This window comes from Melanotaenia boesemani, chromosome 22 (genome assembly GCF_017639745.1).
Source record: "Melanotaenia boesemani isolate fMelBoe1 chromosome 22, fMelBoe1.pri, whole genome shotgun sequence".
Taxonomy (NCBI): domain Eukaryota; kingdom Metazoa; phylum Chordata; class Actinopteri; order Atheriniformes; family Melanotaeniidae; genus Melanotaenia; species Melanotaenia boesemani.
In genome coordinates this window covers 25,440,217-25,467,243 of record NC_055703.1, presented here as the reverse complement: position 1 = coordinate 25,467,243, position 27,027 = coordinate 25,440,217, and the positions used below count along the sequence as shown (strand labels likewise).

Here is a 27,027-nt window from a genome sequence, read left to right as displayed (position 1 = left end):
CTGGTCCTGGTTTGGTCTCAGAAGAACTCCAGAGCTCCGAATGAACTTTTCACCAAGTTTTACTTTTCTACCTTTTTCTCGTGGTCATTGTTTTTAAACTGGGCGCATGCGCAGTGGACGGTAGCGGTCCAGCCGTCAGATTGTGAGCAGTTTAGTTTGCCTGAAAAGTTGTATGAGTGTCGAGGTTTTTATCTCAGCCTGCACATGAACCTGCGCTCAGGTGAGTCCACTTTCTTCTTTGCGTCTCGGTCTGGGTTCGAGTCCGAGTGGCGAGTCCGCGTGAGGCGTGCGTGCTTGTGCCCCCTGTCACAGCTGGATCCGCTCCCTTGAGACACGGAAGTATTCCTGAGCCGCACCTCTTTCGCACCGAGCCCATCATTGCGATTCGGAACCAGACCCTGAAGCGAACCTTCAGTTAGATTCTAGCCCATCGGCCATTATTCTGAATTCTGATAGATCTCTGCACCTTAAAAGTCGAGATTGTAGGTGGGGCTCCAATGCAGAACTTCAGTCGGGAAATTCTACATTTAGAGATGACGGGTTTGTATTAAATACTGCGCTTCTCATATAAAACCGCCTTATGGCTGTGTAACCAAGGGGGTTCTGTCTTTAATTCGGCCGGTGTTTCAAACAGAACCGAACTTTATTCTTGAGTATAGAATCAAACTTTTGTCTCTGTGCTTCATCTAAAAGCCAATAAAACGCACTGACAGAAGCAGTGAAGCAAAACGGCAAAACAAGTCTGAACTGCTCAGGTTTGATCACATCAAGATGAACATGGGCAGCCGGAAACAACAAAGAGTTGAGAAATTTCAGATGAGTCAAGAAACAAATATGAGGATGTTTGTGTAACAGAGGAGAGTTTCACGAGCTTTAAAGACGGAGTTTGTAAATGGAGGTAAATAAGAAGCATGGTGATGGCAATAGTTAAAATGTATCAGCATGAAAACTTCTTAAAAGTCAAAATGATCTATAACATCGTGTTTGAATGTTGTCATGGTTACCAGAGAGGATTATAACCTGAGCAGAGTTTCAGTCTTAAACAGCCCAAACAGCAAATCTGAGTCCCCCATCCCCAAGCCAACACACACACACACATACACACAGGTGAACAGTTGTTTCTGTCATGTTTTATTCATCAGAAAGAAGCTGCCAGATGAAAACCAGCGATTTCAGGATATTCTGAAGGGCGGTTGTGATATGAGTAATCAGCCTGATTAGTAATCATCATGAAAAATCTGAGTCATCAGATATGAAATATTTCATGCTTGAAGCCTTTCGGGTGATGAGACAATAATAACTCCATCAGACAGTAAACGCAACATGCCAAGGTTGTGTCTCTGAGGTGGCTGGTCCGGTTCTTGTTGTGCCTCCATTATCAGACTGCAGCTGATCACATGACCTCACTGTTTGCTGACGCTGCTGTTTGTTGATGTTTAATGTTAATCTGTGTGTGTGTGTGTGTGTGTTACAGGCGATGCCTGAAGGATCTCGCAGCACTTCCTCTCTCGTCTCCATGGGTGAAGGTAAGAAATTTCCCCTGTTTGGTTTCTTTCTGGAGTGAATTTAGAGATGTCCTCAGGATGGGCGCTCCGTGCCTCGTCTGTCTGGTGTTCAGCTGCTGTGGTGAAAGGTGGGATCATTGCCATGATGATGTGATATCACCTGTGTGGATGTTTGTTTTGTTTTGTTTTTTATGTTGGGAAAAAGTGTTACTTGTGTTTGTCATCATCCTCAGTGTGTGTGTGTGTGTGTGTGTGTGTGTGTGTGTGTGTGTGTGTGTGTGTGTGTGTGTGTGTGTCAGACATGACAGAACAGAAACGGGTTGTAATCAAACCTTCGTTAAATAGGGACTGAGGTTGGATCAGTTCTCTTGTAGAATAAAGACTGAGTTTGGATTGGAAATAAGGTTGGATCAGAACTTAAGTTGGATCAGGACTGAGGCTGGATCAGGACTGAAGTTAGATCAGAACTTAAGTTGGATCAGGACTGAGTTTGGATCAGGACTGAGGTTGGGTCAGGACTGAGGTTGGATCAGGACTGACGTTGGACCAGGACTGAGTTTGGATCAGGACTGAACTTTGGATCAGGACTGAAGTTGGATCAGGATTGAGGTTGGATCAGGACTGAGGTTGGATCAGGACTGAAGTTTGGATCAGGACTGAGTTTGGATCAGAACTTGAGTTGGATCAGGACTGAGTTTGGATCAGGCCTGAGGTTGGATCAGGCCTGAGGTTGGATCAGGACTGAGGTTGGATCAGAACTCAAGTTGGGTCAGGACTTAAGTTGGATCAGGACTGAGGTTGGGTCAGGACTGAGGTTGGATCAGGACTGAAGTTGGATCAGGACTGAGGTTGGATCAGAACTCAAGTTGGGTCAGGACTTAAGTTGGGTCAGGACTGCGGTTGGGTCAGGACTGCGGTTGGATCAGGACTGAGGTTGGATCAGGACTGAGGTTGGATCAGGACTGAAGTTGGGTCAGGACTGCGGTTGGATCGGGACTGAAGTTGGATCAGGACTGAGGTTGGATCAGGACAGAGGTTGGATCAGGACTGCGGTTGGATCAGGACTGAAGTTGGATCAGAACTTAAGTTGGGTCAGGACTGCGGTTGGATCAGGACTGAGGTTGGATCAGGACAGAGGTTGGATCAGGACAGAGGTTGGATCAGGACAGAGGTTGGATCAGGACTGAGGTGGGATCAGGACAGAGGTTGGATCAGGACTGCGGTTGGATCAGGACTGAGGTTGGATCAGGACTGCGGTTGGATCAGGACTGAGGTTGGATCAGGACTTACATTCAGTAAATAAAAAACATGTTCTCCTCAGCAGAGCCAGATCAGGTGCGGGGGCTCTGACCAGGTCCAGTTTAAGCAGGATTACACAGAAGTTTCAAGCTCTGGATCTTAAGTCTGAACCTGGTGTAGGTCCATTTGTCTCAGTTCAGTCCTCTTCTGGAGGAGGATAGTGATGATGATGATGTCTGGTGTCTCACCTGTTCCAGCTCCAGGTGAACCCCTCTGACTCGATCCGTTTCATCAGTTTCTGGTTTTATTTTGTCTCTTTGTCAAACTCGGAGCCTCATGTTGTGATAAAAGATGGAGGAAGACGTGTGACGGGGTGGAACAGTCCAGAACTGGACGTCTGGGACTCTCCTGGTCTCTGATCCAGGATCTGTGTGTCTGCAGCGGGTCACAGATCTGTCTTTGTCTCCGTGGATGTGAGCGCTCTTTCTTCTACAGGGTGGAGGGAACAGGCAGCGCTCACATCTGTCTCAGCTGTCTGCTGGACAAAGGACGAGTGTCTGGAGACAGCTGAGGGGCGGGGCTTAAGCACACCTGCAGGGTCTGTCCTCGCAGGTGTACTGGCTTTAATACAGTGAAAAACATTACAACAGCTGTAAGGGCCTGCTGTTGGGCCGGGGTGGGGGTAAAGTTGTCAACTCTGAGGTTAGGTCCAGGTCCAGGTCCTAGTTTTGGTGTCTGCTCTGTGAGAGGAGGCAGCTCTGTCATTTAATTTCAAACCCAGTAGGAGGCGTCCTGCTGGGTTTGATGCGCTCCTCACCCTCAGGATAATTGGATTAGGCCCCGCCCCCTCCTGTCTGGAAATCAGGTGGATTCAGAAAGGCTGAAACCAACCTGAGGACACTCAGACCTGAACAGTTCTAGTCCTGGTTCCAGTGTGACTCTCTTCATGTACGTGTTCAGCAGACTGCGCTATCTTTAAGGTAAGCTGGGATTTTAAAGCTTCAAGGAGAAGTGCAGGTGTTCTCAAAGCAGAAATGTCAGGCGGAGTTTCTGCAGGTACACTTAGAGCTTTAGTGGGTCAGGTTCTGTTCGTGGTTCGGAGTTCTGTGAGTTCTGATGGGATGAACAGAGCCCGCCGTGTCTGTAAACATGGCGGAGCATGCCTGCTGCTTAAATCTGACGTCTTTTGAACTGACTTTGGTTGGAAGTCTCCCTGCAGGGCTGCAGCGCTTTGATGACTGAACACCTTCTGATATTTGAAGGTCACAGCTTCAAAGGTAGATGTCTCCATGACAACAGGCAGGAAACACATATACGTACACATAAAATGTATATTGATCTGATAATTATATATCGATCCTGCAATATGTGTTTGTGTGTGTGTGTGTGTGTGTGTTTGTGTTTGTTTGTGTCTAAGACTTCCTGCCTGTTTCTCTGCACTTAAAGCTAATCTCCGGTCACATGACTCTTAATCACCATGGGAACGAGCTGACTTTATCTGTGTTATGTAAGACAGGTGTATTATCATCACCATGGCAACCATGACACACTGTTTTCACTGGTGTTTAGATTTAAACTGATCTGGTTTGCACTGACTGAGGTCATCTTCTGAGATTGGAGGCGGGGCCTGAGTCTGATGTGCTCTCTGATTGGTCCTTGTTGATTGTGAAGTTTTCTTTTGGAGGTTTTACAGCTCAGCAGCGGTGTCTGATTTTCAGCCTCCACACAGTGAGGGATTCTGGGTATTTTTCAACATGCAGTCCTCTAACATCCTATTAGCAGGTAGAGATGATGCTATGTACTGGTTGAAAGCTGTTTCCTCAGATTGAGCTGAGAAATGTTACCCACATACTGCTGTATCATGGTCACCATGACAACCAGGTAGGCAGGCGCGTTACTGCAGTCTAACATCCAGACCAAAATAATAAACCAGCCAACAATCAGATCAGTAATCAATCTGATCATCAGCTCATAACTTTAACATTAGTCACCTTCTTCCTCTCCTCTGTCCTCTTTCTTCTCGTCTCCTCTCTTCAGTTCTTGTCTCCTCTCCTCAGACCCAGTGTCCTACTCTCCCCAGTTCCTGTCTCCTCTGTCCTTTTCTCATTTGGCCTTGTGTCCTATGTCTTGTTCTCCTTTGTTTGTGTCTCCTAAGTCCTTGTCTCCTCTGTCCTTATCACCTCTCTTAGTTTTAGTTTGTTTACTTGTTTGTTATTTACATCGTGTCCTAATGTGGACTTGGTTCCACAGCCTGATCTGGGCCAGAACCAGCCTTTCTGTTTCCCGTCACATAGCTTACTTCCTGTCTATTTTATGGACCAGAACCGGTTCTGTTTGTGGCCCATGGTTCTGGACGGTGTTCTGTAGAACAGATGGTAGAACCGGTTCTGTTTGTGGCCCATGGTTCTGGACGGTGTTCTGTAGAACAGATGGTAGAACCGGTTCTGTCTGTGGCCCATGGTTCTGGACGGTGTTCTGTAGAACAGTTGGTAGAACCGGTTCTGTCTGTGGCCCATGGTTCTGGACGGTGTTCTGTAGAACAGTTGGTAGAACCGGTTCTGTCTGTGGCCCATGGTTCTGGACGGTGTTCTGTAGAACAGTTGGTAGAACCGGTTCTGTCTGTGGCCCATGGTACTGGACGGTGTTCTGTAGAACAGTTGGTAGAACCGGTTCTGTCTGTGGCCCATGGTACTGGACGGTGTTCTGTAGAACAGATGGTAGAACCGGTTCTGTCTGTGGCCCATGGTTCTGGACGGTGTTCTGTAGAACAGATGGTAGAACCGGTTCTGTCTGTGGCACATGGTACTGGACGGTGTTCTGTAGAACAGATGGTAGAACCGGTTCTATCTGTGGCACATGGTTCTGGACGGTGTTCTGTAGAACAGTTGGTAGAACCGGTTCTGTCTGTGGCCCATGGTTCTGGACGGTGTTCTGTAGAGCCGGGCCAGCCGCAGCTATTTCCTTTTCAGGTCACATGACTCCAGGTTCAGGTGAAGGTGGAAACAAAGTGAAGTCTGTGTTGGGCTTCGTTCACGTGCACAGCTCCACCTTCAGGTCAGCTGACAAGGATGCAGCAGCTGATTGGTCGGCAGAGGTTGTTGTAATCTGATTGCTTCATCTCCTTAGTGCAGATTATACACACACTCACACACACACACACACACTCTTAATGACATGTAAAGGTTCGGTGAAGCTTTTTCAGACAGTGCGATGATGATGAGGAGAACTCTTCATCATGATCAACCAGCTGATCGATCAGAATCCGCCGCCTCTTACTCAGATCTGACCTTAGATCCGCTTCCTATTCAGAATCCAGGGTATATTGTTTTTAGAGCGAGGCATTCGAGGCATGCAGGAACTCTAATGCTTCTCCCTGATTAGTCCTTCCCCCTCCTTCCTGCTCCAACCTGTGAATCACCTGCTGATCTGGGATCTGGGAAGCTCTCCCTCCTGAACCTTCGTGTCAGATAAAGGTGGATCAACAGGAATCTGAAGAACCTGTCATCATGTTCTGACTGTTCTCTGATCAGCTGATCTCTACAGAGAGCTCAGAACCACAAACACAGAGAACACGTTTGGTTGAAACACCACCACTGCTCAGCAGCGCCCCCTGCTGTTTGCCTCCATGTTCATCCTCTTAACCTTAAGTCCATCTTGTGTTCTTAGACATCATCAGTGAAAACCAAAACTCCTAAACCAGCTTAATTTCTCTCTCTTTTTCCAGGAAAAAAAAGACACATCTGCAGATATTTACAGCAGCATATTCAAACATAAATATGAGGTGGAACCAGAGTCGGTTCTAAGGAGACTGTCTGAGCAGTTTTATCCTTTCATCACAGTCTGAACCCTCTTAGATAAACTTTCTCTTAGTTCTAGTTCTCCTATTCCTGAAGACTAGCTGAGAAGTACTTGAGAAGCTGTTTTTCCTTTCGTTTATCCTGAGGAGTTTGAGCCTGTTTAGGTTGCTAAATACTTGTGATTCTGCATTTAGATGGGTGGATGGATGGATGGATGGATGGATGGATAGATGGATGGATGGATGGGTGGGTGGATACCAGAACAATGAAAAGGTTTCTTGCAGTTGGAGAACCTTTAAGAGGGTTTAAAGAAGTGGTCAGATATGAAAAGTTTCTTTAGGTGGAACCGTGAACAGTCCTGAGGGGTTTTGATGCCTGTAGAACCGCCGTCATGACGACACGTTGGGGATGAAGAGCTCTGTTGTTTCTCCTCAACAGTCAGATGTTGTCGTTCTGAGAAGCTACGCCACCCCTCCCCCGAGACACTCTGTGACAAAAACAAACAAACCCAGAACCAGATGCTGATCTCAGATCAGCCCAGTCTAAAACTGCCTGAGCTTCATCATCATCATTCTAAGCTTCATCAGGATGAAACTGAATTAAATAATATATGTCCTCATTTTGGAAAAAAAAACACCTTCCTGTGTAAACCACCTCACCTGTCCTCACCTGTCCTCACCTGTCCTCACCTGTCCTCACCTGTCCTGCTGATAGGAAGTGAGTGAGGGAGAATAAAGTAATTTTTGGTAGATTTAGTTTACCGCTTTCTAAAATCAGCTTCTCTTACTGAGATATTGCCGACTTCGGATTTTTAATGTAAGGTTAAATCTTTGTTGTTTATGTGTGAATGCATCACAGAATTAAGGCCTAACTGTATTCCAGTTAGTATTAAATGACATATTTACTCTATATTACTTAAATATTGTAATTTTATCATTAAAATCATATAAATAACTAGTATAAGAGGTATCAATATTTCAGTTTCAAGCCGCACATCACTACCGCCGGTTTCCTGCAGACCACAACTAAAAGACATAGACCTTGTGCAGAGTCGACTATATCCATCAACAGAGAGGTATTTTTCTCTATAAAGTCCAATGGACGTTGCTGTACGCGTCACATTGGTAGAGTTGTACATAATTAGAAAATTGCAAATTTCATTTCATTTCAATATTACATTAAATAAACATTAATACCATTTAATCAAGCTATGGAGCATTTACCTTTAAAATAAAAAATCTGGTGGTTATCCTGCAGGTGGTGAAACGTATTGGATGTATTTCCCTCTTTTCTCTGCAACTTTTTTATGTCATAATTTACAGGCAGGTGAGCCGTCCTCCACAGTGACACCTTCGTCTTCTTTTTCTATAACCAAAAGAAAGCCCGTTTTGCCAGCTTTGGATGGCAAAGCTTAACCTTGACCTCATTTTTTGCTGTGTTCTTGAAGGAGTTAAAACAAACTTTTTGTTGGTCTTTAGTTCTGTGTTTTTGTTCTTTATTAGCATCACATTTCACAGAGCCACGCACTTTGTACCAGAATCCGGCAACAGTGACGTTTGGTAAACTGATGCCACCTAGTGGTGGTTGTAACTCATTATAGGTGCTTGTTAAACCAAAACAGTTGCATAAACTATTACATTTTTTCCTATTAAATGATTATTTATAAATTTGACAATTACTACGCAACCCTAGTTTTTATTACTGTGTTGAATAATTTGTAAGTAAATAACATTTGTAGGTTTTTGTAGGAGAAGCCGGGACAACGCCCTCTGCTGGTGCAACATGACAGCTTCATTTCTAGAGTTGTTTACTGTCCTCATTCATCAGTGTAAGATCTTCTTCCTCATCTTTGTCATCCTAAATTATCCATGAGCTCTCTGTCCCTCCTCTGATCCCTCCTTCCATAACTCCTCCTCTACTCGTTCTCCCCTGATCCCTCCTGTCAAACTCCTCCTCCTCCTCAGTTTTGAACCTTCAGCTCTGTTGTTACATCTGGACTGCTCATGTGGGATGTTCAGGTGTCTTTAAAGCTGCTGGATTTCTTTAATTGTTGTGTTGGGAATAATTTGGGATCTGATGGGATATCAGAGGAGCTTCTGGCGTAGTCTGGCTGGAGGAGGAGGAGGAGACGTGGCTGTGGTGAGGTGTTCATGTTCGAAGGAGGAGGTGAAGATCTCCTTCATCAGGGACGAGTGGCAGCTCAGACGAATGTTTATACGGCGCCGGTCTGGTGAGTCTCTGCTGGGTTTTTAATTATGAAACAGTGAAACAGGTCAGTTTCAGGTTCAATCCCCACTTCTTCTTCATCCTGAAGCAGCAAGCAGGAAAGTTTCAGATTTTCTTTTGTCACTCAAACATCTCAGTGGGTCAGATGAAGTCTGGTTCTTTAAACGTTCTAGTTCTGCAGCTGGTTCTGTTTATGAGTGAGGGCTCCACTTCCTGTCTCTGAAGCTGTTGAAGTTTAAATCTAAACTGAGCTGTGATTGGTCCACAGCTCTCTTATCATGTCCATAAAGTCACTCCTTTCCCACAGGGTCAGTGAACGCCTCATGCTTCCTGCTGGCAGAAGGCCAGACAGCTAACGGACGGAGTGTTTTCATTCAAACACTCCTGCTGCAGACCAGGACCTGGTCTGTGTGGGACATGGTCTGTGTGGGACCAGGTTTGTATGTGGGACCAGGTCTGTGCGTGGGGCCCAGACTGTCTGGGACCAGGTCTTTGTGGAACCAGGTCTGTGTGTAAAAGATTCTGTGTGGGACCAGGTCTGTGTGTGGGACTGGGTCTGTATGTGGGACCAGGTTTGTATGTGGGACATGGTCTGTGCGTGGGACATGGTTTGTGCGTGGGGCCCAGACTGTCTGGGACCAGGTCTTTGTGGGACATGGTCTGTGTGGGACCAGGTTTGTATGTGGGACCAGGTCTGTGCGTGGGGCCCAGACTGTCTGGGACCAGGTCTTTGTGGGTCCAGGTCTGTGTGTAAAAGATTCTATGTGGGACCAGGTCTGTGTGTGGGACTGGGTCTGTATGTGGGACCAGGTTTGTATGTGGGACATGGTCTGTGCGTGGGACATGGTTTGTGCGTGGGGCCCAGACTGTCTGGGACCAGGTCTTTGTGGGTCCAGGTCTGTGTGTAAAAGATTCTGTGTGTGGGATGAGGTCTGTGCGTGGGACCGGATTCAACACAAGTCTGGTCCCATGCAAACAGCCAGTCCCAGACAGACTTGGTCCCATAACTGTCTGGGACCTGACTTGTGTTGGACCTGGTTTGTCTGGGACTGGGTCTGTTTGGGACTGGGTTTATGTGGAATTTGTTCTATGTTGAACCCGGTCTGTGTGAGATCAGGTCTGTGTGGAACTTGCTGTGTGGGACCAAGTCTGTCTGGGACCTGGTCTGTGTGGGACCAGGTCTGTGTGGAACCTGCTATGTGGACGGTGTTGGACCCTCATCACAAGCATCCAACATTTAAACATGTAAACATTTAAAATCCCTTCCAGCCAATCAGAAACACCCACACAGATAAATGAACCAATCAGCAGCCACCATAAAGACAAACTTCTGCCCACTCTCACAGATGTCTCAAACACATCACATGACTTTCGATGTTAGAGACCTGAAGTTTGGGCTCAGTTCTGATTATCAACTAAAACCTGGCATCTCTGGTCCACCATGTTAAACAGTAGAAGTCAAAGAGGAGATCAGGTCCTAGTCCGAGTACTTCTTCACGTGTTGGCTCAGTACAGTCTTTAGTTTTTCATGTCGCTTGTTCTTCATCAACCAGAACAGTTTGATGTGCTTGAGTTGTTTGTTGTGTGGGAATTTAAAGTTCAGCTGACTGGACCTCAGGTGTGTCAGCAGGTGTGTCAGCAATTGTGTCAGCAGGTGTTTGTTTCAGCAGGTGTGTCAGATAACTAAAAAATGTGTGAATAGTTCCTCTTATCTCACTCATAATCATCAACAGTCAGTGAATGCCTCATGGGTCTGTACTGTGTTTCTCAGGTGGACGCTCAAGTGGACTCTCGGTGCCTCTGCTCTTCAGATATTTGTCTGAACTGTTAGCGGATGGCGGTATGTTCACCGGCCTCAAACCACCGCCGTCTGTCTCAGATTTCATACTCCAATCAGAATCTGATCAGGAGAATCACTTGGTGTTAATGATCCAATCAGAACGCTTCGTGGTGATTAAACTGAATCAGTCTGTACAAATCCTGCTGCTGGGCTGTGATTGGTTGATTAGATGATGATGTCCACAGTTTGACAAATCTTTATTTAAAACATTGTTTTACCATCTGAGAAGAAATCAGAGAAAAGATGAAACAAATCTCTGATGTGGGTTATTTGAAGTCAGGGGTGTCAAACTCATTCAGGAGCCACATAAAGCACAATTAAAACTCCAGTGGGCTGGACCACCTAATAATAACAAAAGAAAAGTTCACGTACTTTATCAACATGTTTACATTTAACAAACTATCCTTTTAGAAAACTTTATAAAAAAATGTAAAATTCCTTGAGAAAAAATAAAGTGCAGTTTTAACAATATTTTGCATGTTTTTTATTTACATATTTTATCCACATACTTCATTTAATAATTTTTTAATAGATATACTCTATTTATTTTATACATAGAAATATATAGGATTGCATTTATATTTGTATACACAAACATATATATGTTTATAAATTTATATATATATATATATATATATATATATATATATATATATATATACCCACATGTTTATAGTTTATATAAAATTAATAAATTCTGTAAAATCTTAATACATTTAATTAAGATGATATAATTTAAGACTATTTTTATTATATAAATCATGTACTTAAATTAGATCAATCTAAAAATCATTAAATTCCAGATATCTGAAACTGAGAAATACAGTATTTCACTTTGTAGTTAAAATAAGTTTTATAGATGTAGAAGTTATTTTAAATTGGCATACGTGTACATTTGCATGTGTATTATAATCCTGACCACCTAAACTCTCTCACCTCATAAAACAAACTGCACTCAGATCTATTAAGTAAGAAAGATAGAAAACTGGAAATGTTTTACCTTTAAACTAGGGCTGTCAGATGATTAAAAGGTGTAATCAGATTAATCACAGCTTTAAAATTAATCAATCATCAGATTAATCACCATTCGTGACTCTGTCTGAAATTTGCCCGTTTTTACTGTATCAACAGAACGAGGTAATGCTACAAATATTTACTGTTGGCTGACCTTCTCTTGGGTAAACATCAGATGTCCAAGGGTCAGTAAATGCAGCATGTAATGTACTTCTATGTTTTAAATCATTTCTACCATGTTCTAGATCATAATTCAGAATTCATCTCACCAACCGTCTCCATGGTGATAATTTCTGTCATAAAACCAGCAGATGTGGCGACTGAGTTTAAACAGCCAACATTGATGGAGAAACTCTGATAAAACAGTTTTTTCTTTTTACCACTGAAGTGTGAGTGTTTGTGCAGCAGTAATAAAAGTCCTACAGCAGCAACATCCAAAGTAAAGAACCTGCTGATAAAATACATCACTGGCTGTTTTACACGTTGCTCTTCACGTTTTTACGTTAGATGATCACTTTAGTTGTAATAATCAGTTCAATATTTCATAAAATCTAGACCTAAAAAAGGTCTCATTTGTGCCCCCCTTTTCCTGGTCAGTGCTGCTGCCTGGCCCCCCATCAGAACTTTTCTAGACCCGCCCCTGCATTTCTGAAGTATAAACCCTGTCTACCACCAGCCAGATACTGTGTTAGAGAAGGTCCTGCCAAAAACAATACTTTGTGGTAAATATGTGACGGTGTGAACCATGAACCGCTAGTTTCCTCCTTCTCAGTTGAACCTAAACGCAACAAGAGAGAAAAGCCGATCAGCTGATCATCGACACCCGTCATGATCCAAAGAACAATCTGAGAGGAGAGGGAGGAAGCAGCTGCTGCACAAACAGAGACGATCAGAGATCCTCTAGAACAGACATGTTGGTGCAAAACACAGGATAAGTAAAAATAAATATAAACAGGAAAAGTCCAGTGGTGGGACCTTCTCACTGGGAAAAGAGTGGATGTTAAAACTCCCTCATTCTCCATGGGGGTGACGTCCATGGGTTGCTCCATTAATGTTGTGTTTATTCTCAAATCTAGCCATAGAGGCAGCCGGCTCATCTTTTCCATCTGGCGTCTTTGTGGCCCACCGTCATAACAGAGAAATAATGGCTGTATGAGGCACACATGCATTAACTGTGTTAACAATATTAACATAAATTAGTTACCGCTGGTAACCCGTTAAATTAAACAGAAAAAAATAAAACCTCATGTGGACAAATTTGTAATTGCAGTTACTTTCATTTAAAAATCACAGTTAATATTCTCTGTGTGATTTTCACATTTACCAAATTCATCCCGCGGGACCCACAGTGAACCCTCCAGTGGGCTGGTTTTGGCCCCCAGGCCATGAGTTTGACACCCCTTTTTTAATGTTGTCTCAGTGATGCAGCAATGACAACATCACACTGTTCCCATCCTCAGAGTCTCCCCGCCTGTCCACCGCCTCCATCAGCAGTGATGAGCGCGCTCCATCGGCCTCGCCCTCCGACTCCACCGACCTGAAGGGTTCGGGCCGGCGCCCGGTGAGCCTCATCTCCACCCTGTCCTCAGGTTCCGGATCCTCCAGAGACGATAACCTCACCCCTCACCAGCTGTCTGGGGCATCCTCTGACACCGACCTGAACCAGAACCTGAGTCCTGCGAAGGGCTCTTCGGACAAGCCCCCAGCCAGCCCCCAGCCTGACAGGAAGGGGCGGAGCTTTGTTCACAACAAGAACAACAACAACAAAGCGTGGACGACAAGCCGGGCCTCGACCTATCGGCAGCAGCCCTTCATCAGTGGCACAATGGCGCCGAACCCTCAGCTGACCTACCTGGACCGCGTTGTCATGGAGATCATCGAGACGGAGAGGATGTATGTCAGAGACCTGCGCATGATCGTAGAGGTGAGTCAGTGGACGCCTCTTTATTATGTCCAAAAGAGTACTGAGTCCAGGTCAGAGGACACAGGCCCCAGATCAGGACCCAGAACCCAGACCAGAAACCAGGACTAGACCTATATCATGTCCCAGATTAGCATCAGATCAGCATCTAGATCAGAACATAAATCAAGAGGTTGATCAGGACCTAGTGGAGGAACCATATCAGGACTCGGGACGTTACCCGGATTATGACCTAGATGACCGTGGCCTAGATCAGGGTCTCAAGTCAGGTCTCGGGTCATGACTCAGGTCAGGACTTGGGTTAGGGGAAGCTCCTAATGTCAGCACCTCATTGTCACAGTTAAGACAGATTACCTGTTTATGTAACAGTCAGGATCACTGAGAGACCTGAATCCTGAAAAAAGACCTGAACCATGAACACAGACCTGAACATACAAGTTTAAATATAAATGATCTTCAAGATGATGAAGGTGTTTAATGATGTAAAAAAATGAAAATGAGAGCTCAGCTGATAAGGTAATCAGATTACACTTGTGTTGATTAGTGAGATTATTCTGCCCCCTGCTGCAAGAACCAGGTGTGACCGACCACACAATTTGTTGTTCTAATCTGGCCTCATATTACGTTTTTTTTCTCTTCCTCCTCCTTCTCCTCCTCCTCCTGCAGGATTACCTGGCCCACATCATTGATCAGTCTGATCTGTCAATCCATCCTGAGCAGGTCTGCGCTCTCTTTGGAAACATTGAGGACATCTATGAGTTCAACAGGTGACAAATAAAACCTTTCATGTCTCAGCAGAACGCTTTTCTGTAAAGTTTCCTCTGCATTAACTAGGAGTCCGAGGGTGAGTTTGTTTATTAGACCAGTGCAGCCTGGCTGCACGGTTTGGGTGGAGTCAGCATCCACAGCCCAAAGTTACAGAACCACCATCCCAAAAATAAAATTATGTTTATAGAAAACACTAAAAGTCAGATTAATGATTAAATGTGCAGTAAAGAGAAAAGTTCTTAATGTTTTTAACACGGCAGGATGAGGTTTCCCTAACGTCGTCATGGTTACAATGTTTTGCTTTCACAGTGAACTGCTGCAGGATCTCGACATGTGTGACAACGACCCTGTCGCCATCGCCAGGTGCTTCGTCATGAAGGTGAGGATGAAGTTTAATGATGATTCCCGATTAAAGTGTGTCTGTAGTTGTCAGTGTGTCCTACCTCATCTGATCACATCTGTTCACACCTGTCCTGTTTTCATTTTGCTTTTGTTTTGTTTCAGAGTGAATACTTTGAGATCTACACGCAGTACTGCACCAACTACCCAAAGTAAGTCCTGACCAGAGCTGGACTTCACAAAGTTTTTTCAAGCACCCCAGTCTTTGTTTCACACACACACACACACACACACACACACACACACACACACACACACACACACACACACACACACACACACACACACACACACACACACACACAGTTTAAAAAAAAGACCTGTTCACACCTGATTTTAAACTGTTTACATCAGCTGTTCACTTCTGTTTTCCAGCTGTTCACTTTTGTTTTCCAGCTGTTCACTTTTGTTTTTCAGCTGTTCACTTCTGTTTTCCAGCTGTTCACTTTTGTTTTCCAGCTGTTCACACCAGGTTTCCCCCTGTTCACTTATGTTTTCCTGCTGTTCACACTTGTTTTCAAGCTGTTCACAGCAGGTTTCCTGCTGTTCACTTTTGTTTTCCAGCTGTTCACAGCAGATTTCCTGCTGTTCACTTCTGTTTTCCAGCTGTTCACACCTGGTTTCCTGCTGTTCACTTGTTTTCCAGCTGTTCACTTCTGTTTTCCAGCTGTTCACTTCTGTTTTCCAGCTGTTCACTTTTGTTTTCCAGCTGTTCACACCAGGTTTTCCCCTGTTCACTTATGTTTTCCTGCTGTTCACACTTGTTTTCAAGCTGTTCACAGCAGGTTTCCTGCTGTTCACACATTTCAACCTGATAAATACTTTTCATACCTTAGTTACCGCTAATACTCCTTTCACAAATATTTGCTTACTGATGAGACCCATTTCTTGCTTATACATGTTCATAACCCATTTGCATCATCCGCGTCACACCTTTCCCTGTTCCCGCCTGTTGCAGCTCGGTGGCGGCACTTACGGACTGCATGAGAAATAAATCTCTGGCCAAGTTTTTCCGGGACCGCCAAGCATCGTTGAAGTGCTCGCTGCCTCTGGGTTCACATCTGCTCAAACCTGTTCAGAGGATCCTCAAATATCACCTTCTGCTCCAGGTACAAAATCAACACATCTTAACCTCGCTAACACCTGAACCTGAAACTGTTGGACATGCAGAGAGCCAGAGAAGTGACTGTTCTTAGTTTCCTTTCAGGTTTTAAAACAGAAAGAATATGTAAAATATTCAGATTTTATTTTGTTAGGTACTGTGTAACACCTCTAAATCAACTTTATTTATGAGGCGCATCTAAAATTCAGAGGTTTACCTGAGTGCTTTACAACATAAAACATGTAGTAAAACACAAAAACAAAAATGAACCTTTAAAATGTAAAAACACAAAATAAATACAATGCTATAATAATAGAATAAAAAGTAGAGGTAGAGAGAAGATGAAATTAATGTTATCTAGTTTAAGAGCAATAACAGTAAATGAGGAACCCCCCTTAAGGTTTAGCCTGAATCTTGGTACCCCTAAGAAGCCCTGATTTAAGGGATCTTTGTGGCTCATTTGAAGGCTCCAAACCATTTAATGATTTAAAAACTTATAATAAAACCTTTCAAACCAATCCTCAGCCTGACAGGGAGTCACTGCAGGGAGCTGAGGAGTGGAGTAATGTGGTCACATTTCCATCTTTAAAAGCTGAGTGGCTGCATTCTGGACCATAAAAAGAACCAAGTCTTGACTGTTGAATGCCCCTGTAAAGGGAGTTTCAGTAGTCCAGATGCAAAAAATAAATAAATAAATAAAAGTGTAAATGACCCTCTTGAATTCATTAAAAGATTTTTAAAGGGTTTTGTTTTTGCAAGTGATATAAGATTTAAAAAGCTAGCTTTTTCACATTGTGTGCTTAAAGGCAAAGATCAGCTGTATTGGCAGGGACATTGAGACAATAACTTCCTCCCGGCATCCCAGTAGGTTGGTGAATGAGTTATTGGAATGTTTTTCTTCTTTTTTACTGGAACATAGATGTGAGTATTATCAGTATAAAAATGGTATGAAATGTTATATCTGTTAAAATTGTTCCCAAAGGTAGCATGCACTATGAAATTATTAATGGTACAAAAATGGACTCTTGCGGAACTCCGCATGAAATAGAAGCTTTGTCAGAAAAATTTCTACCAGTCAAATAAAACTCAAACCAGTCCAAAACTGGTTCCAGTTTGTGATTAAATCTCCAGGATTCTGTCTCCTGTATGAAGATGGTTATTTAATCTATAGCTTGTGTTCATGATGGCCAGGAAATTGCGAAGCATTTTAACCCAGAGGAGGAGGGTTATGAGGTGGTGGAGGAGGCCCTGTACACCATGACGGGGGTGGCTTGGTATATCAATGACATGAAGAGGAAACACGAACATGCTGTCAGACTGCAGGTCAGATTCTTTGTTTATTTAAAGACTTTCAGACGACTACATAATTTATTCTCTTGTTCAGACATAGAAGTAAATTAAAAGCCAGCAGCGTGAAGCTGGATCTGATGTTTGTCTCTCTTTAGGAGATCCAGTCACTACTGCTGAACTGGAAAGGTCCTGACCTCACCACGTTCGGAGAGCTGGTTCTGGAGGGAACCTTCAAGGTTCATCGTGCCAAAAATGAGAGAACGCTCTTCCTGTTCGACCGCATGCTGCTCATTACCAAACGTCGCGGAGAGCACTACATCTACAAGACACACATCTCTGTAAGCGTCAAAGAATAAATCAAACAAGGTTTCAAGCAGCCGCTGGAGGTTTTATGTCTCTGTGTGGTTTCAGTGCTCCACTCTGATGCTGATCGAAAGCTCCAAAGACTCTCTGAGCTTCAGCGTCACACATTACAAACACCTCAAACAGCCTCACACTGTCCAGGTGGGTCTGCCATGTCTGCTTTTCTAATGAAGCATGTGTGAAGAACTCAAGTCTCTGCTGGAAATAGTGAATAATCATCATCCTGAACTGGGAGAAAGTCAGGAACAGAAACATGAACCATCCAGGATCCATCTGGATTCTGTTTTCTCTTCCAGGCAAAGACGGTGGAGGAGAAGAAGCTGTGGGCTCATCACATCAAACGGATCATTCTGGAAAACCACCAGGCCATCATCCCACAGAAGGTCAGGACCAGTAACACCAGTAGAGACACCAGTAGTATCAGTTCACACACCAGTAACACCAGTAGGGACACCAGTAACACCAGTAGAGACACCAGTAGAGACACCAGTAACACCAGTAGAGACACCAGTAACACCAGCAAATCCAGTGACAGAACCTTGGTTTTGTGTTTCAGGCTAAAGAGGCGATCCTGAAGATGGATTCTGTCGGTCAGTAGAAACTTCATCTGGTTGTTGTTGTTGTTTATAACGTTATTATTGTTGTTGATCATGTTTATCATGGTTTTTTTTATTGTTATCATGTTTATGTTGTTGTTGTGTTGTTGTTACGTATCATGTTGTTGTTGTTTATCATGTTGATCTTGTTGTTTCCACCTGCAGACCCTTGCCGGTATCGTTACAGTCCCGAGCGTCTGAAGAAGTCTCATTCCTCTCAGTCTGATGAGTTTCTCCGAGACGCTCGTCAGGGCCGCAGACATCCTGGTAACTACTCACATCAACCTGCTGATTGGTCACTATTGATTATTTATCATGTTAATATTTACATGTGTTCTGATTTGTTTTGTTTTTTTTTCTCACCTGCAGAAAAAATCCTGAAGAGCAACAGAGGTAAAATATTTTGTTATTGAATGTTTTATTTTCCAGTCGGCACGAAACTTGTGAGACGTTCTGCTGCATTCAGGACGCTCGGACATCTGAGTTTTACTCACGTGGTTGTCCTGTGAGCTCCGTCAGAGGGAAACCTGACTAGATCTGCTCTGAGATCTTTTTTTGCTGATTACTTTAAATACAAATTTTTGCAGACCAAACATTTTGCATATTTACCTTCTGATGAGTGATGTTCTGTTCTAACGTTTGCTGTCTGTGTTTAACCAATCACATCATCCGTTCTTCTGCTGCTGCCTCTCCTGATGGACTCTCAGCATCTCTGGAGGTAAGAAACAGATTTTATCCACCCTAACTGGGCTCCCTGAAGTGTAGAGATGGCGATGATGTGATGCAGTAAATAGACAGATGTGATGCAGCTTCAGTTAGCTGCAGAACAGAAACAAGATGAGCAGTGTTTGGCGTCCTGCAGCACTCGGACAGTGAGGTCACGTTACCGGACAACGAGCGCTCGCTGCAGCCCGCCAGCAGCAGCAGCACGCTGGGATCTGATGTCGAATGTGTCACCCACGAGGAGGACCAGGAGGAGGAGGGGGAAGAGGAGCTCCACAGCAGGAAAGACTCAGTGATCTGTAGTGAAGAAGAGGAGGAGGAAGAGGCAAGGCGGTTGGATAAATTTCTGCTGGAGGCCGAGCAGGTAGACGACTTCACCAGCTCTGTGCTGGCTGCCATCTCCTGCTGGCAGTACTCGGTCCAGGCCTTTCTTTCCTCCGCGGGGACGGTGAGGGTCTCTGCTGCCAGCTTGGTTGTCATGACGCTCTGCTCCACCTGCTCCATAACACACTAAACGGATAACAGCCGTAACTCCAGCTGCTCTGGGCTTGATGTGCGAGCTAACAGCAGGCGAGCTGCATGAGGACAGGGTGACCGTGTGGTTCTGTCTTCATCCACAAATAAGATGTCTCAGTGAGACCGTCTGGAACATGGTTCTGGTTAAAGTTTACAGACACTCATCATGGACATGAACAGCTTTTGGTGGTTTTCTGAATCGGCGCCGGGTCAAATAAAACTGACTTTGTGTCTACAAGTTCAACTGTTCCTTGAACACAGCGTGATGGTGGGGCTGGTTCTGAGCATGATGTTCCTCCTCAGATCTGGACTGTGAGCCCTGTAGACTTCACACAGCGCTGAATCAGTAGGTCCGGGTAGTTCTGTTAGACTTTCTGGAATTTTCTGCACCACTGATTTCATCGTCTTAGAGGTTGGGGTTACATTTCACTTCTATCAGCACTGATTTCAGAAAACCAACCACACTTTAAAACCTGCAAATATGTTTTCTTATTCATAAAAAATTAATGTCTTTCACGTCCATGTGGAGAGCAATAAGCACCCGACCAGAACCATGTATTAGTTCTTGCATTTCAGCCTGGATCAGGTGGATCAGGTAGCTTTGCACAAAGACTGGAACCAGCCTGCTCTCAGTCTTTAGCCACTTTTATCTGGAAGGGACCGCAAATGGTTTTATTACCAGTTCCAGTCTCAGAGAGTGGCTGACATCTAAGAGGAGCTAATGTTCCTGTTTAGCTTATCCTCCTGGTTAGCTAATGTTCATCCTGGTTAGTTAATCTTCCCGTTTTGCTGACACTCCTGATCAGCTTACGCTACTCGTTAGCTAATGCTCACGGTTAGTTTGCACTTCTTTTTACTCAATGCTCCAGGTTAGTTTTTGCTCATGGTAAGCTTTTCTCGAGGTTAGCTAATGTTCCTGGTTAGCTGCCACTCGTGGTTGGCTAACGTGTGGAATTCCACCAGGTTCAGTCCTGGTTCCCTTGTAGTTTCTCTGTCAATGTGTCTGCTTGATGATGATAGCGGGAAACTTTAGATTAACTGTGAGATTAAGGGAAGTGAAACTCTGGTTTTAAGAAAAGACTAACCGAAGTTTTAAAAAACCCAAACAGACCTTGGTAAAACTTTTTCAGGGTTTTACTGATGTCGGCAGCAGATTTAATTCATAATCCCTGAAGTCAAAGCGTCTTGTTTTTGAACAGCAGCTTCCAGTCTTCATGCTAAGCTAACATGTGGCTGGACATCTCTGTGGAAACTTAGAGGAAACTCCTGCTTCTAGAGAAGTTCACCAGGACTTTCCAAAATCTGCTTCTGATGGCTGATTTTAGTGACTTTCATGGCTTTTTTGCATCCAGTTTAAATGTCTTTTTGTTTCTTTTAAACCTTCAGCTTTAATTCAACTTTTGCAGGTTGTGTTTAGTTAAAGCAGAAGTTTGCTGTTGCCTTTAAAGATTTAGTTGCATTGTGGATTTTCTTTGCATGTGTGGTGCGAGACTGCAAAACAGGATTATCACCGAACTCTTCAGGTTGTTGTTCCTGTCTGTAATAAAGAACCGGTTCACACAGAACATCACATTGTCCTGTTTCCACGTGTTCCATCAAGATTAGTGAGGTGATCAATATAAAACTGAACTGGATATAGTTTTCGAGGTTTGATGTGATTCATGTGATATGAACTAAAACTCTAAAGACTTAGAAAACAGGACTTTGACTCTGAGGACAAACTTGATCTCTGAGTGAAGAGGTTCTTTAGCTGTTAGAAGAACTGCAGAGTTTTTTTTTCTGTTCACAATAAAGTTTTTATTGAACATCATTTTCTTCTTTGAAGGAGGCAGAGAGACACAGCCTGTCCTCAAACAAAGAAAATGGACGACATTTTGAAGATGATAAGCCAAGTGGAACCGAATCAACACCTGAGCAGGTAAGTAACATGTTTGAAATCGTCCTGATGTCTGACATCTCTTCAAGTGTGGCTCTGAGTTACAGTCCTGATCCAAAGTACTGATTCATAGTTCTGATCCAGTACCACAGACCTGCTGTCTGGTCCAGGTTTCAGGCCTTCATGTCCTGGTTCTAAATATTTGTCAAACATTTTTTCTTATACAGGAATCTGCAGATGAGCTAAGACAGAAGACATCCCAACAGACTAAAGACTCTGAACAAGAATTGTCCTCTGATTTTGGGCCTTCCAGGATCTCAGAGTCTCTGCCTAAGTTGGATGATCTAAAACCAGAACCATCCTCTGCCACACCTGATTCAGATTCAAAGACCCTGAGCAGTGGAGAGTCCTCCGAGGATGAGGACGACAACCGGGAAGCAACGGAGGTGGAGAGTGTCTCTCCCAGCATCCTCCCATCCTCGGTCCTGGACAAAGCCAGCGCCATCGCTCAGCACTTCACCAGCAGCATCAAACGAGCCAGCCAAAGTCAGGACGATGCCCGTTCCCTTGGCTGTTCGTCGCCACGATTACCAAGCAGGACCGGTAGCAGCCTCAGTCTCAGTGCAGAATCCGCCGACCGACCACCGCGGCTCAACAGTATCTCTTCAGATCCTCCAGAGACCTTCACTGGGACGGACCTGACCCTGATATCTCCTCGGGACGACAGCCTCTTTGATCCAGACCGAATCATTCGGCGAAGACGGGACTCTACCCTGTCTAAGCAGGACCAGCTGCTTATTGGAAAGATCAAGACTTACTACGAGAACGCGGGGAATCAGGACGCCACCTTCAGTCTCCAGCGGAGGGAGAGTCTGACGTACATCCCGACTGGACTGGTCCGGAGCTCAGTCAGCCGCTTCAACAGCATCCCGAAGGACAAGACCTCACCCCCTGATCTGGACCCAGATCTGTCTGCAAATACCGGTGGCCGCATGGTCTCCAGTCACTCTCTGGACTCTCTGAAGTCAGATCCTGGAGACCGCCCCAGGTCCAGGTCTCACAGCATTCATGACGGTCTATATAAGGACGAGGAGTTTAGACCTTCCTCTGATATGATCAAGGTGTGGCAGGCGATGGAGCGACAGATCAGTCAAAGCAATGCAAAGTTCTCCAGAGCACCCGGCGGCAGCTTCTCTGACCCAGATGGTGGAGCGCGGGACCTAAGCACCATCACAGAGGACACCACAAGTCCTTCACCCCTCAGAACCCAAACCTCGGGTCTGAGCCGGACAGGAAGTCTGAAAAACTCCCTGAGAGTGTTTGGAGAGGAGGCTGTGGTCCTCACAGCCACAATACCACGAGTCGCCCAGCTGAGGGCCGAGGCAGACAGGGGGAGAACCATCGATGTCTCAGACCAGCTGGACCAAGTGGACAAGGAGACCAGTATAGTCCGCCATCTGGCCCGCCAGTATAGCCAGCGGATCAAAACCAGTAAACCTGTGGTCCGACAGCGAAGTCAGGCATCCCTGACCAGTAAGAAGAGCCTGGCCTGTGTGTTGGAGGAGAAGGAGAGTTCAGGTACTGAACTAGAACCGACCCACTGCTCATCACGTCCAGCATGTTCTGATTCTGACCCGTCTTTTATATCACATTCTTTTTATCTAACATTAATGTCACATTCAGTAAGTTTATTGTTCATGTTGATATAGAGTTTATGTTGTGTAATTCAGATACACAGAAACTTTCAGCTCTGGTTTTACTGGATTTGAGAGCTGCCTTTGATACAGTAGACTGCCACATGTATGCCACAAATATGGATACATGCTTCTCAAAGACCCATAAAATAAAATATGGGGTTCCCCAAGGATCAATTTTAGACCCAATAATTTTGAATTTGTGTGTGTTTCCTCTTGGGGAGACGCGACGTTGATTTTCACAGCTATGCTGATGATACACAGCTTTACATTGCCATGTCTCAGGATGACCTGGAGCCAGGCAAATTTTTAGTATTTTAGATATAAAGTCATGGATAGCAGAGAATTTCTTAAGGACAAAACCAAAGTTTTAATTATTGGTCCTGAAAGCAAGAGAGAGATCATTTTACCCAAACGGCACAATTTTAAAACCTCCTCAGTTTGTGAGAAATTTGGGTGTTCATTTTTACTGAGCTGGATTTTATTCCGCATATTTGGAATGTCTCAAAGACAGAATTTTATTATCTTAAGAACATTACCAGAGTCCACCCCTTTCTCTGTCTTGCAGCACAGAGATGTTGATGCATGCTTTTATCGCCAGTAGAACAGATTATTGCAACGTCCTGCTCTTTGGTCTTCCTAAAAAGAGTATTTCTAGTTTACAGTTATTCCAAAATTCAGCTGCAAGTTTTCTGACAAGGCCCAGAGGACATGAACATATTACACTAATTTAGAAATTACTGCATTGGCACCCCGTGCGTTTCAGGATTGATTTTAATTTTTTTTTTTTTTTTTTTTTTTTTTTAATTAATTTATAAGTGTCCCTGAAAAAGACCCTGAGGTCTTCTGGTATCGGTCTTATTTGCCCCCAAAGTTCGAACCAAAACCTCCAGCGGGACCTTGTTCCATCATTATGGACCCTGCATTAGGAACAGCCTGCCTGAGGGCCTCAGGGCTTCAGAGACTGTTGATGTTTTTAAAGAGGTTCAAGACCTACCTTTTTAGCTTAGCTTATAACAAAATTTACTTCTTTACACACTTATTTGTTTATTTTCAAACTGCTACCTGTTGATGTAGCTTTTTTATTTTAAAGTGCAGAGTTTATATGGACTCTTATGTACATTATATACATGTTGTTCTTATTTGTTGCAACTGTTTTTAGATTGATTTGGTCTTTGTTTTTTATTTTTTCCAATCCGGTGTTTTTCTCATGGGGGTCCTCCCCATAGGGAGCTATGTCTGCTCTGACTCTGAGGTTGTTGCTGTGGTGATTGTTCTTGTCTGGGTAGTCAGGGCCCTGCACTGCAGCCGTATGATTGTGGTGTGAACCCGGTCTGCCCTGATCTAGGTGGTTCCCTTGGTGACAATCTCTGGGTTCGTGGGTGGGTGGCACTTAATATGGATGGACCCCTAGGTTATCGTTTCCTCACCTGGTCCATTGGTGCCAATATGTTTGTTTATACCGGTTTTTTTTTAGTTACAGTTTGTTTTAGAGTGGGGTGGGGGGTGGGGTTCTATATCTGTTTAGGTTGTGTGTGTGAGAGAGAAAGTATGATTAGGTGTGTGTGAAAGGGTTTTGTAATAAACTTGGGTGTGTGATTTCATGTGGGCTTACTGTTATGTGTGAAAAGTGTTATTTAAATAAAGTTTGATTTAGTTTATGTCAGCAAATGTGAGTCTGGAAATAACATTTCAAAGTTATCATGTATACGGGTCAGAACCGGTTAAAACGCCTGATTCTGTGTGATTTCTGCTTCTGTTACTGTCTGATGTCTTGTTTTTTGTTCTGCAGGTAAACTCGGCCTGACTTTGCCACTGCTTCCTGAAAACCAGACCACTACTAGACCTCTGAGCCCTGCAGACCCAGCCTGGTCTCCAGGCGCTGGTCTTAGCTCTGTGGACAGCTCCAGGGGCGTCTCCCCGGGTCAGTCTCTGTCCCGCAGCCCCATTAGTCCTCCTCCTGTCGAAGGCTTTCACTGGCCCGATGTCCGGGAGCTCCGCTCCAAGTACTCAGAACGGAGCCAGTCCCTGAAGAGCCCAAAAAGCGGCTACATCCCGACGCAGATGTTTGACGGGGGTCTGAGGAGGCATTCCAGCGGCTCCTCCAGCCTCCTTCCTGATGGAACCTCCTCCAGACGTCCTTCACACAAACCTCGTGGCAGCCAGGATGGCAGTCTAGATGAACGCAGCAAACGTCTGCACAGAACGAATTCCCTGGACCCCCGACTGAGCGCGGCCCAGATGAGTGAGCTGGAGATGCTCCAGGACCGGGCTGCTCAGGGCAGCTACAGCGGTTACTATGTGGCAGCTGAGGCGCCGCGATCAAACGACCCTAAACACAAGATCATCGTCATGGAGAAGCTTCCAGAACCAGAAAAATCATCCAGAAAGCCCAGAGAGGAGGAGGATGATGGCTACGTCCAGATCCGTTCACCCACCAGCAGGGAGAAGATCTCCATCATGGCCGTCATTGACCGCTGCAGGGCCTATCAGGACTCGGACGAGTATAAACAACGCGAGGAAGCAAAACCCAAACCCGAACCCGCGAGGCCTCAGGAGGTGGATCACATTGAGCAGGATGAGTCCCAGAAAACTAGATGGGTCCCTAGACAGAGGACAGAGACTGGCCAGAACAACATGGTGAAGAACCTGAGAGAGAAGTTTCAGAACCGCAGCTGAAGACTTCGGCTCAGAACTCTGACTGATACCAGAACTGGTTCAGAACACCAATTCCCAACCTTCAAGTCTGACGTCTTCAGGTCGAGGAGAGCAGATAATTTCCTCTGACTGTGAGAAGGTTCTTCTATGTTTTTGGATTGTGAGACATAAAAACAACTAGAAATGTGTCCAATTAAGATTTTTCCTGTGGTTCTGAAATTCCTAAATCTGTGGGGATTTTACTGGATTTCAAACATTTAAACCTGTAAAAACTCTGAAGTTCAGGGTTTGGTCTGGTTGTTTCTGAAGTCGACAGAATTGAGAACCTTCAAAACTAAGAAAACATTGCAGAGATGATAAAATGTTCAAATCCTGAGAAAAGTTTCAGCATCTGAGAAAACATTTCAGATTTGAGGAAATATTTAGATACAAAAAACTTATCAGAATTGGAAAAATGTTTAAGATTCTATGTTTAAGATAAGATGCAAGAAAACGTCCAAGATTCAAGAAAAATGTTTAGGATTAGAGAAAAGTCGAGAAAATATTTAAAAACTGAGAAACTGTTTCAGAGCGTGGAGTTTCAGTCGTGTCCAAAATTTACAGATGAGCTAGATTTGGGGTTTGCTGTGCTCCGGTGGTTCTGGTTCTGGTTGTAAACGGTTCTCGCTCTGCAGACGGACGTTGTGTTGAGAACCAAACCAGCGTCATCAGGACCAAACAGCTGATTTCACTTAGACTGACGTTTATTTGAACTCTGTGAACTAATCAGTGAAATATTTATGGATTTATTTCCAGCAGAGTTAAAGACAAGATCATTTCATGGTTCTGTAAAATTCTGACATTCAGAGCCGATTAATTTGTTTTTTTTGTGCCTTTTCGTAATTTAAACTTTATTTAAACTTTTTATTTTATCCTGATGAGTTTTGTTCTCTGTACACAGTGGACAGATTTTAGCTTCTTGCTCAGAGGCACGTGGGCAGGTTTGAGCATGTGACTTCCTGTTGGTCCACCTGCACATCCTCTTCCTCACTTAGTCGACCACTGAAGCTGTCGGGCTGCTTCCCCCTCCTCATATTTATTGGATCTCATGTAAATATGTATGTGTGTGAATGGACGTGTTTGACCTCAGAAGCTTTCAGATTAAAATCAGAGAAACCTGTGTGTGTGTGTGTGTGTGTGTGTGTGTGTGTGTGTGTGTGTGTGTGTGTGTGTGTGTGTGTGTGTGTGTGTGTGTGTGTGTTGATGAATGACGATGATGCCAACAACACAAATATCTCAATAATGAATAATAAACAGTGGAAAACTCAGTTTCCTTGTGTGTTCTTTGCAGAGTTAATCGAGACATTTTATTTTTAGAAAACTGAAAGATTAAACTGAGCAGGTCTTTATTGCAAAGGTCTGATCACTGAGTTTCCTTAAATAAACCTTCCAGCTGTTGCTCAGGTTTGTTCTCTCTGCTGCTGACTGACTGGGGGGTGAGACAGGTGTCCAGACGTCCTA

At 44.3% G+C, this 27,027-nt stretch overlaps 1 protein-coding gene across 7 annotated transcripts; it reads left to right on the top strand.

Annotated features, from left to right (window-relative positions):
- The first annotated feature begins 102 nt into the window (after window positions 1-102).
- On the top strand, window positions 103-26,846 carry LOC121633425 (pleckstrin homology domain-containing family G member 3). 7 transcript variants are annotated; one of them, XM_041975432.1, is made up of 20 exons: window positions 103-220; window positions 1,475-1,526; window positions 10,539-10,607; window positions 13,082-13,545; window positions 14,209-14,309; window positions 14,620-14,689; window positions 14,815-14,861; window positions 15,668-15,818; window positions 17,003-17,134; window positions 17,257-17,439; window positions 17,513-17,605; window positions 17,761-17,847; window positions 18,021-18,054; window positions 18,226-18,327; window positions 18,430-18,453; window positions 18,768-18,778; window positions 18,923-19,231; window positions 21,125-21,217; window positions 21,403-22,753; window positions 24,662-26,846. In XM_041975432.1, the coding sequence occupies exons 2-20, from the start codon at window positions 1,478-1,480 to the stop codon at window positions 25,546-25,548; spliced, it is 4,257 nt and encodes a 1,418-aa protein (XP_041831366.1). In that variant the 5' UTR covers window positions 103-220; window positions 1,475-1,477; the 3' UTR covers window positions 25,549-26,846. The 7 variants fall into 7 exon arrangements, with proteins under 7 accessions (XP_041831366.1, XP_041831368.1, XP_041831367.1 ...); XM_041975433.1 differs by lacking the exon at window positions 103-220 and adding an exon at window positions 300-540; XM_041975434.1 differs by lacking the exon at window positions 10,539-10,607.
- Window positions 26,847-27,027: the final 181 nt, after the last annotated feature.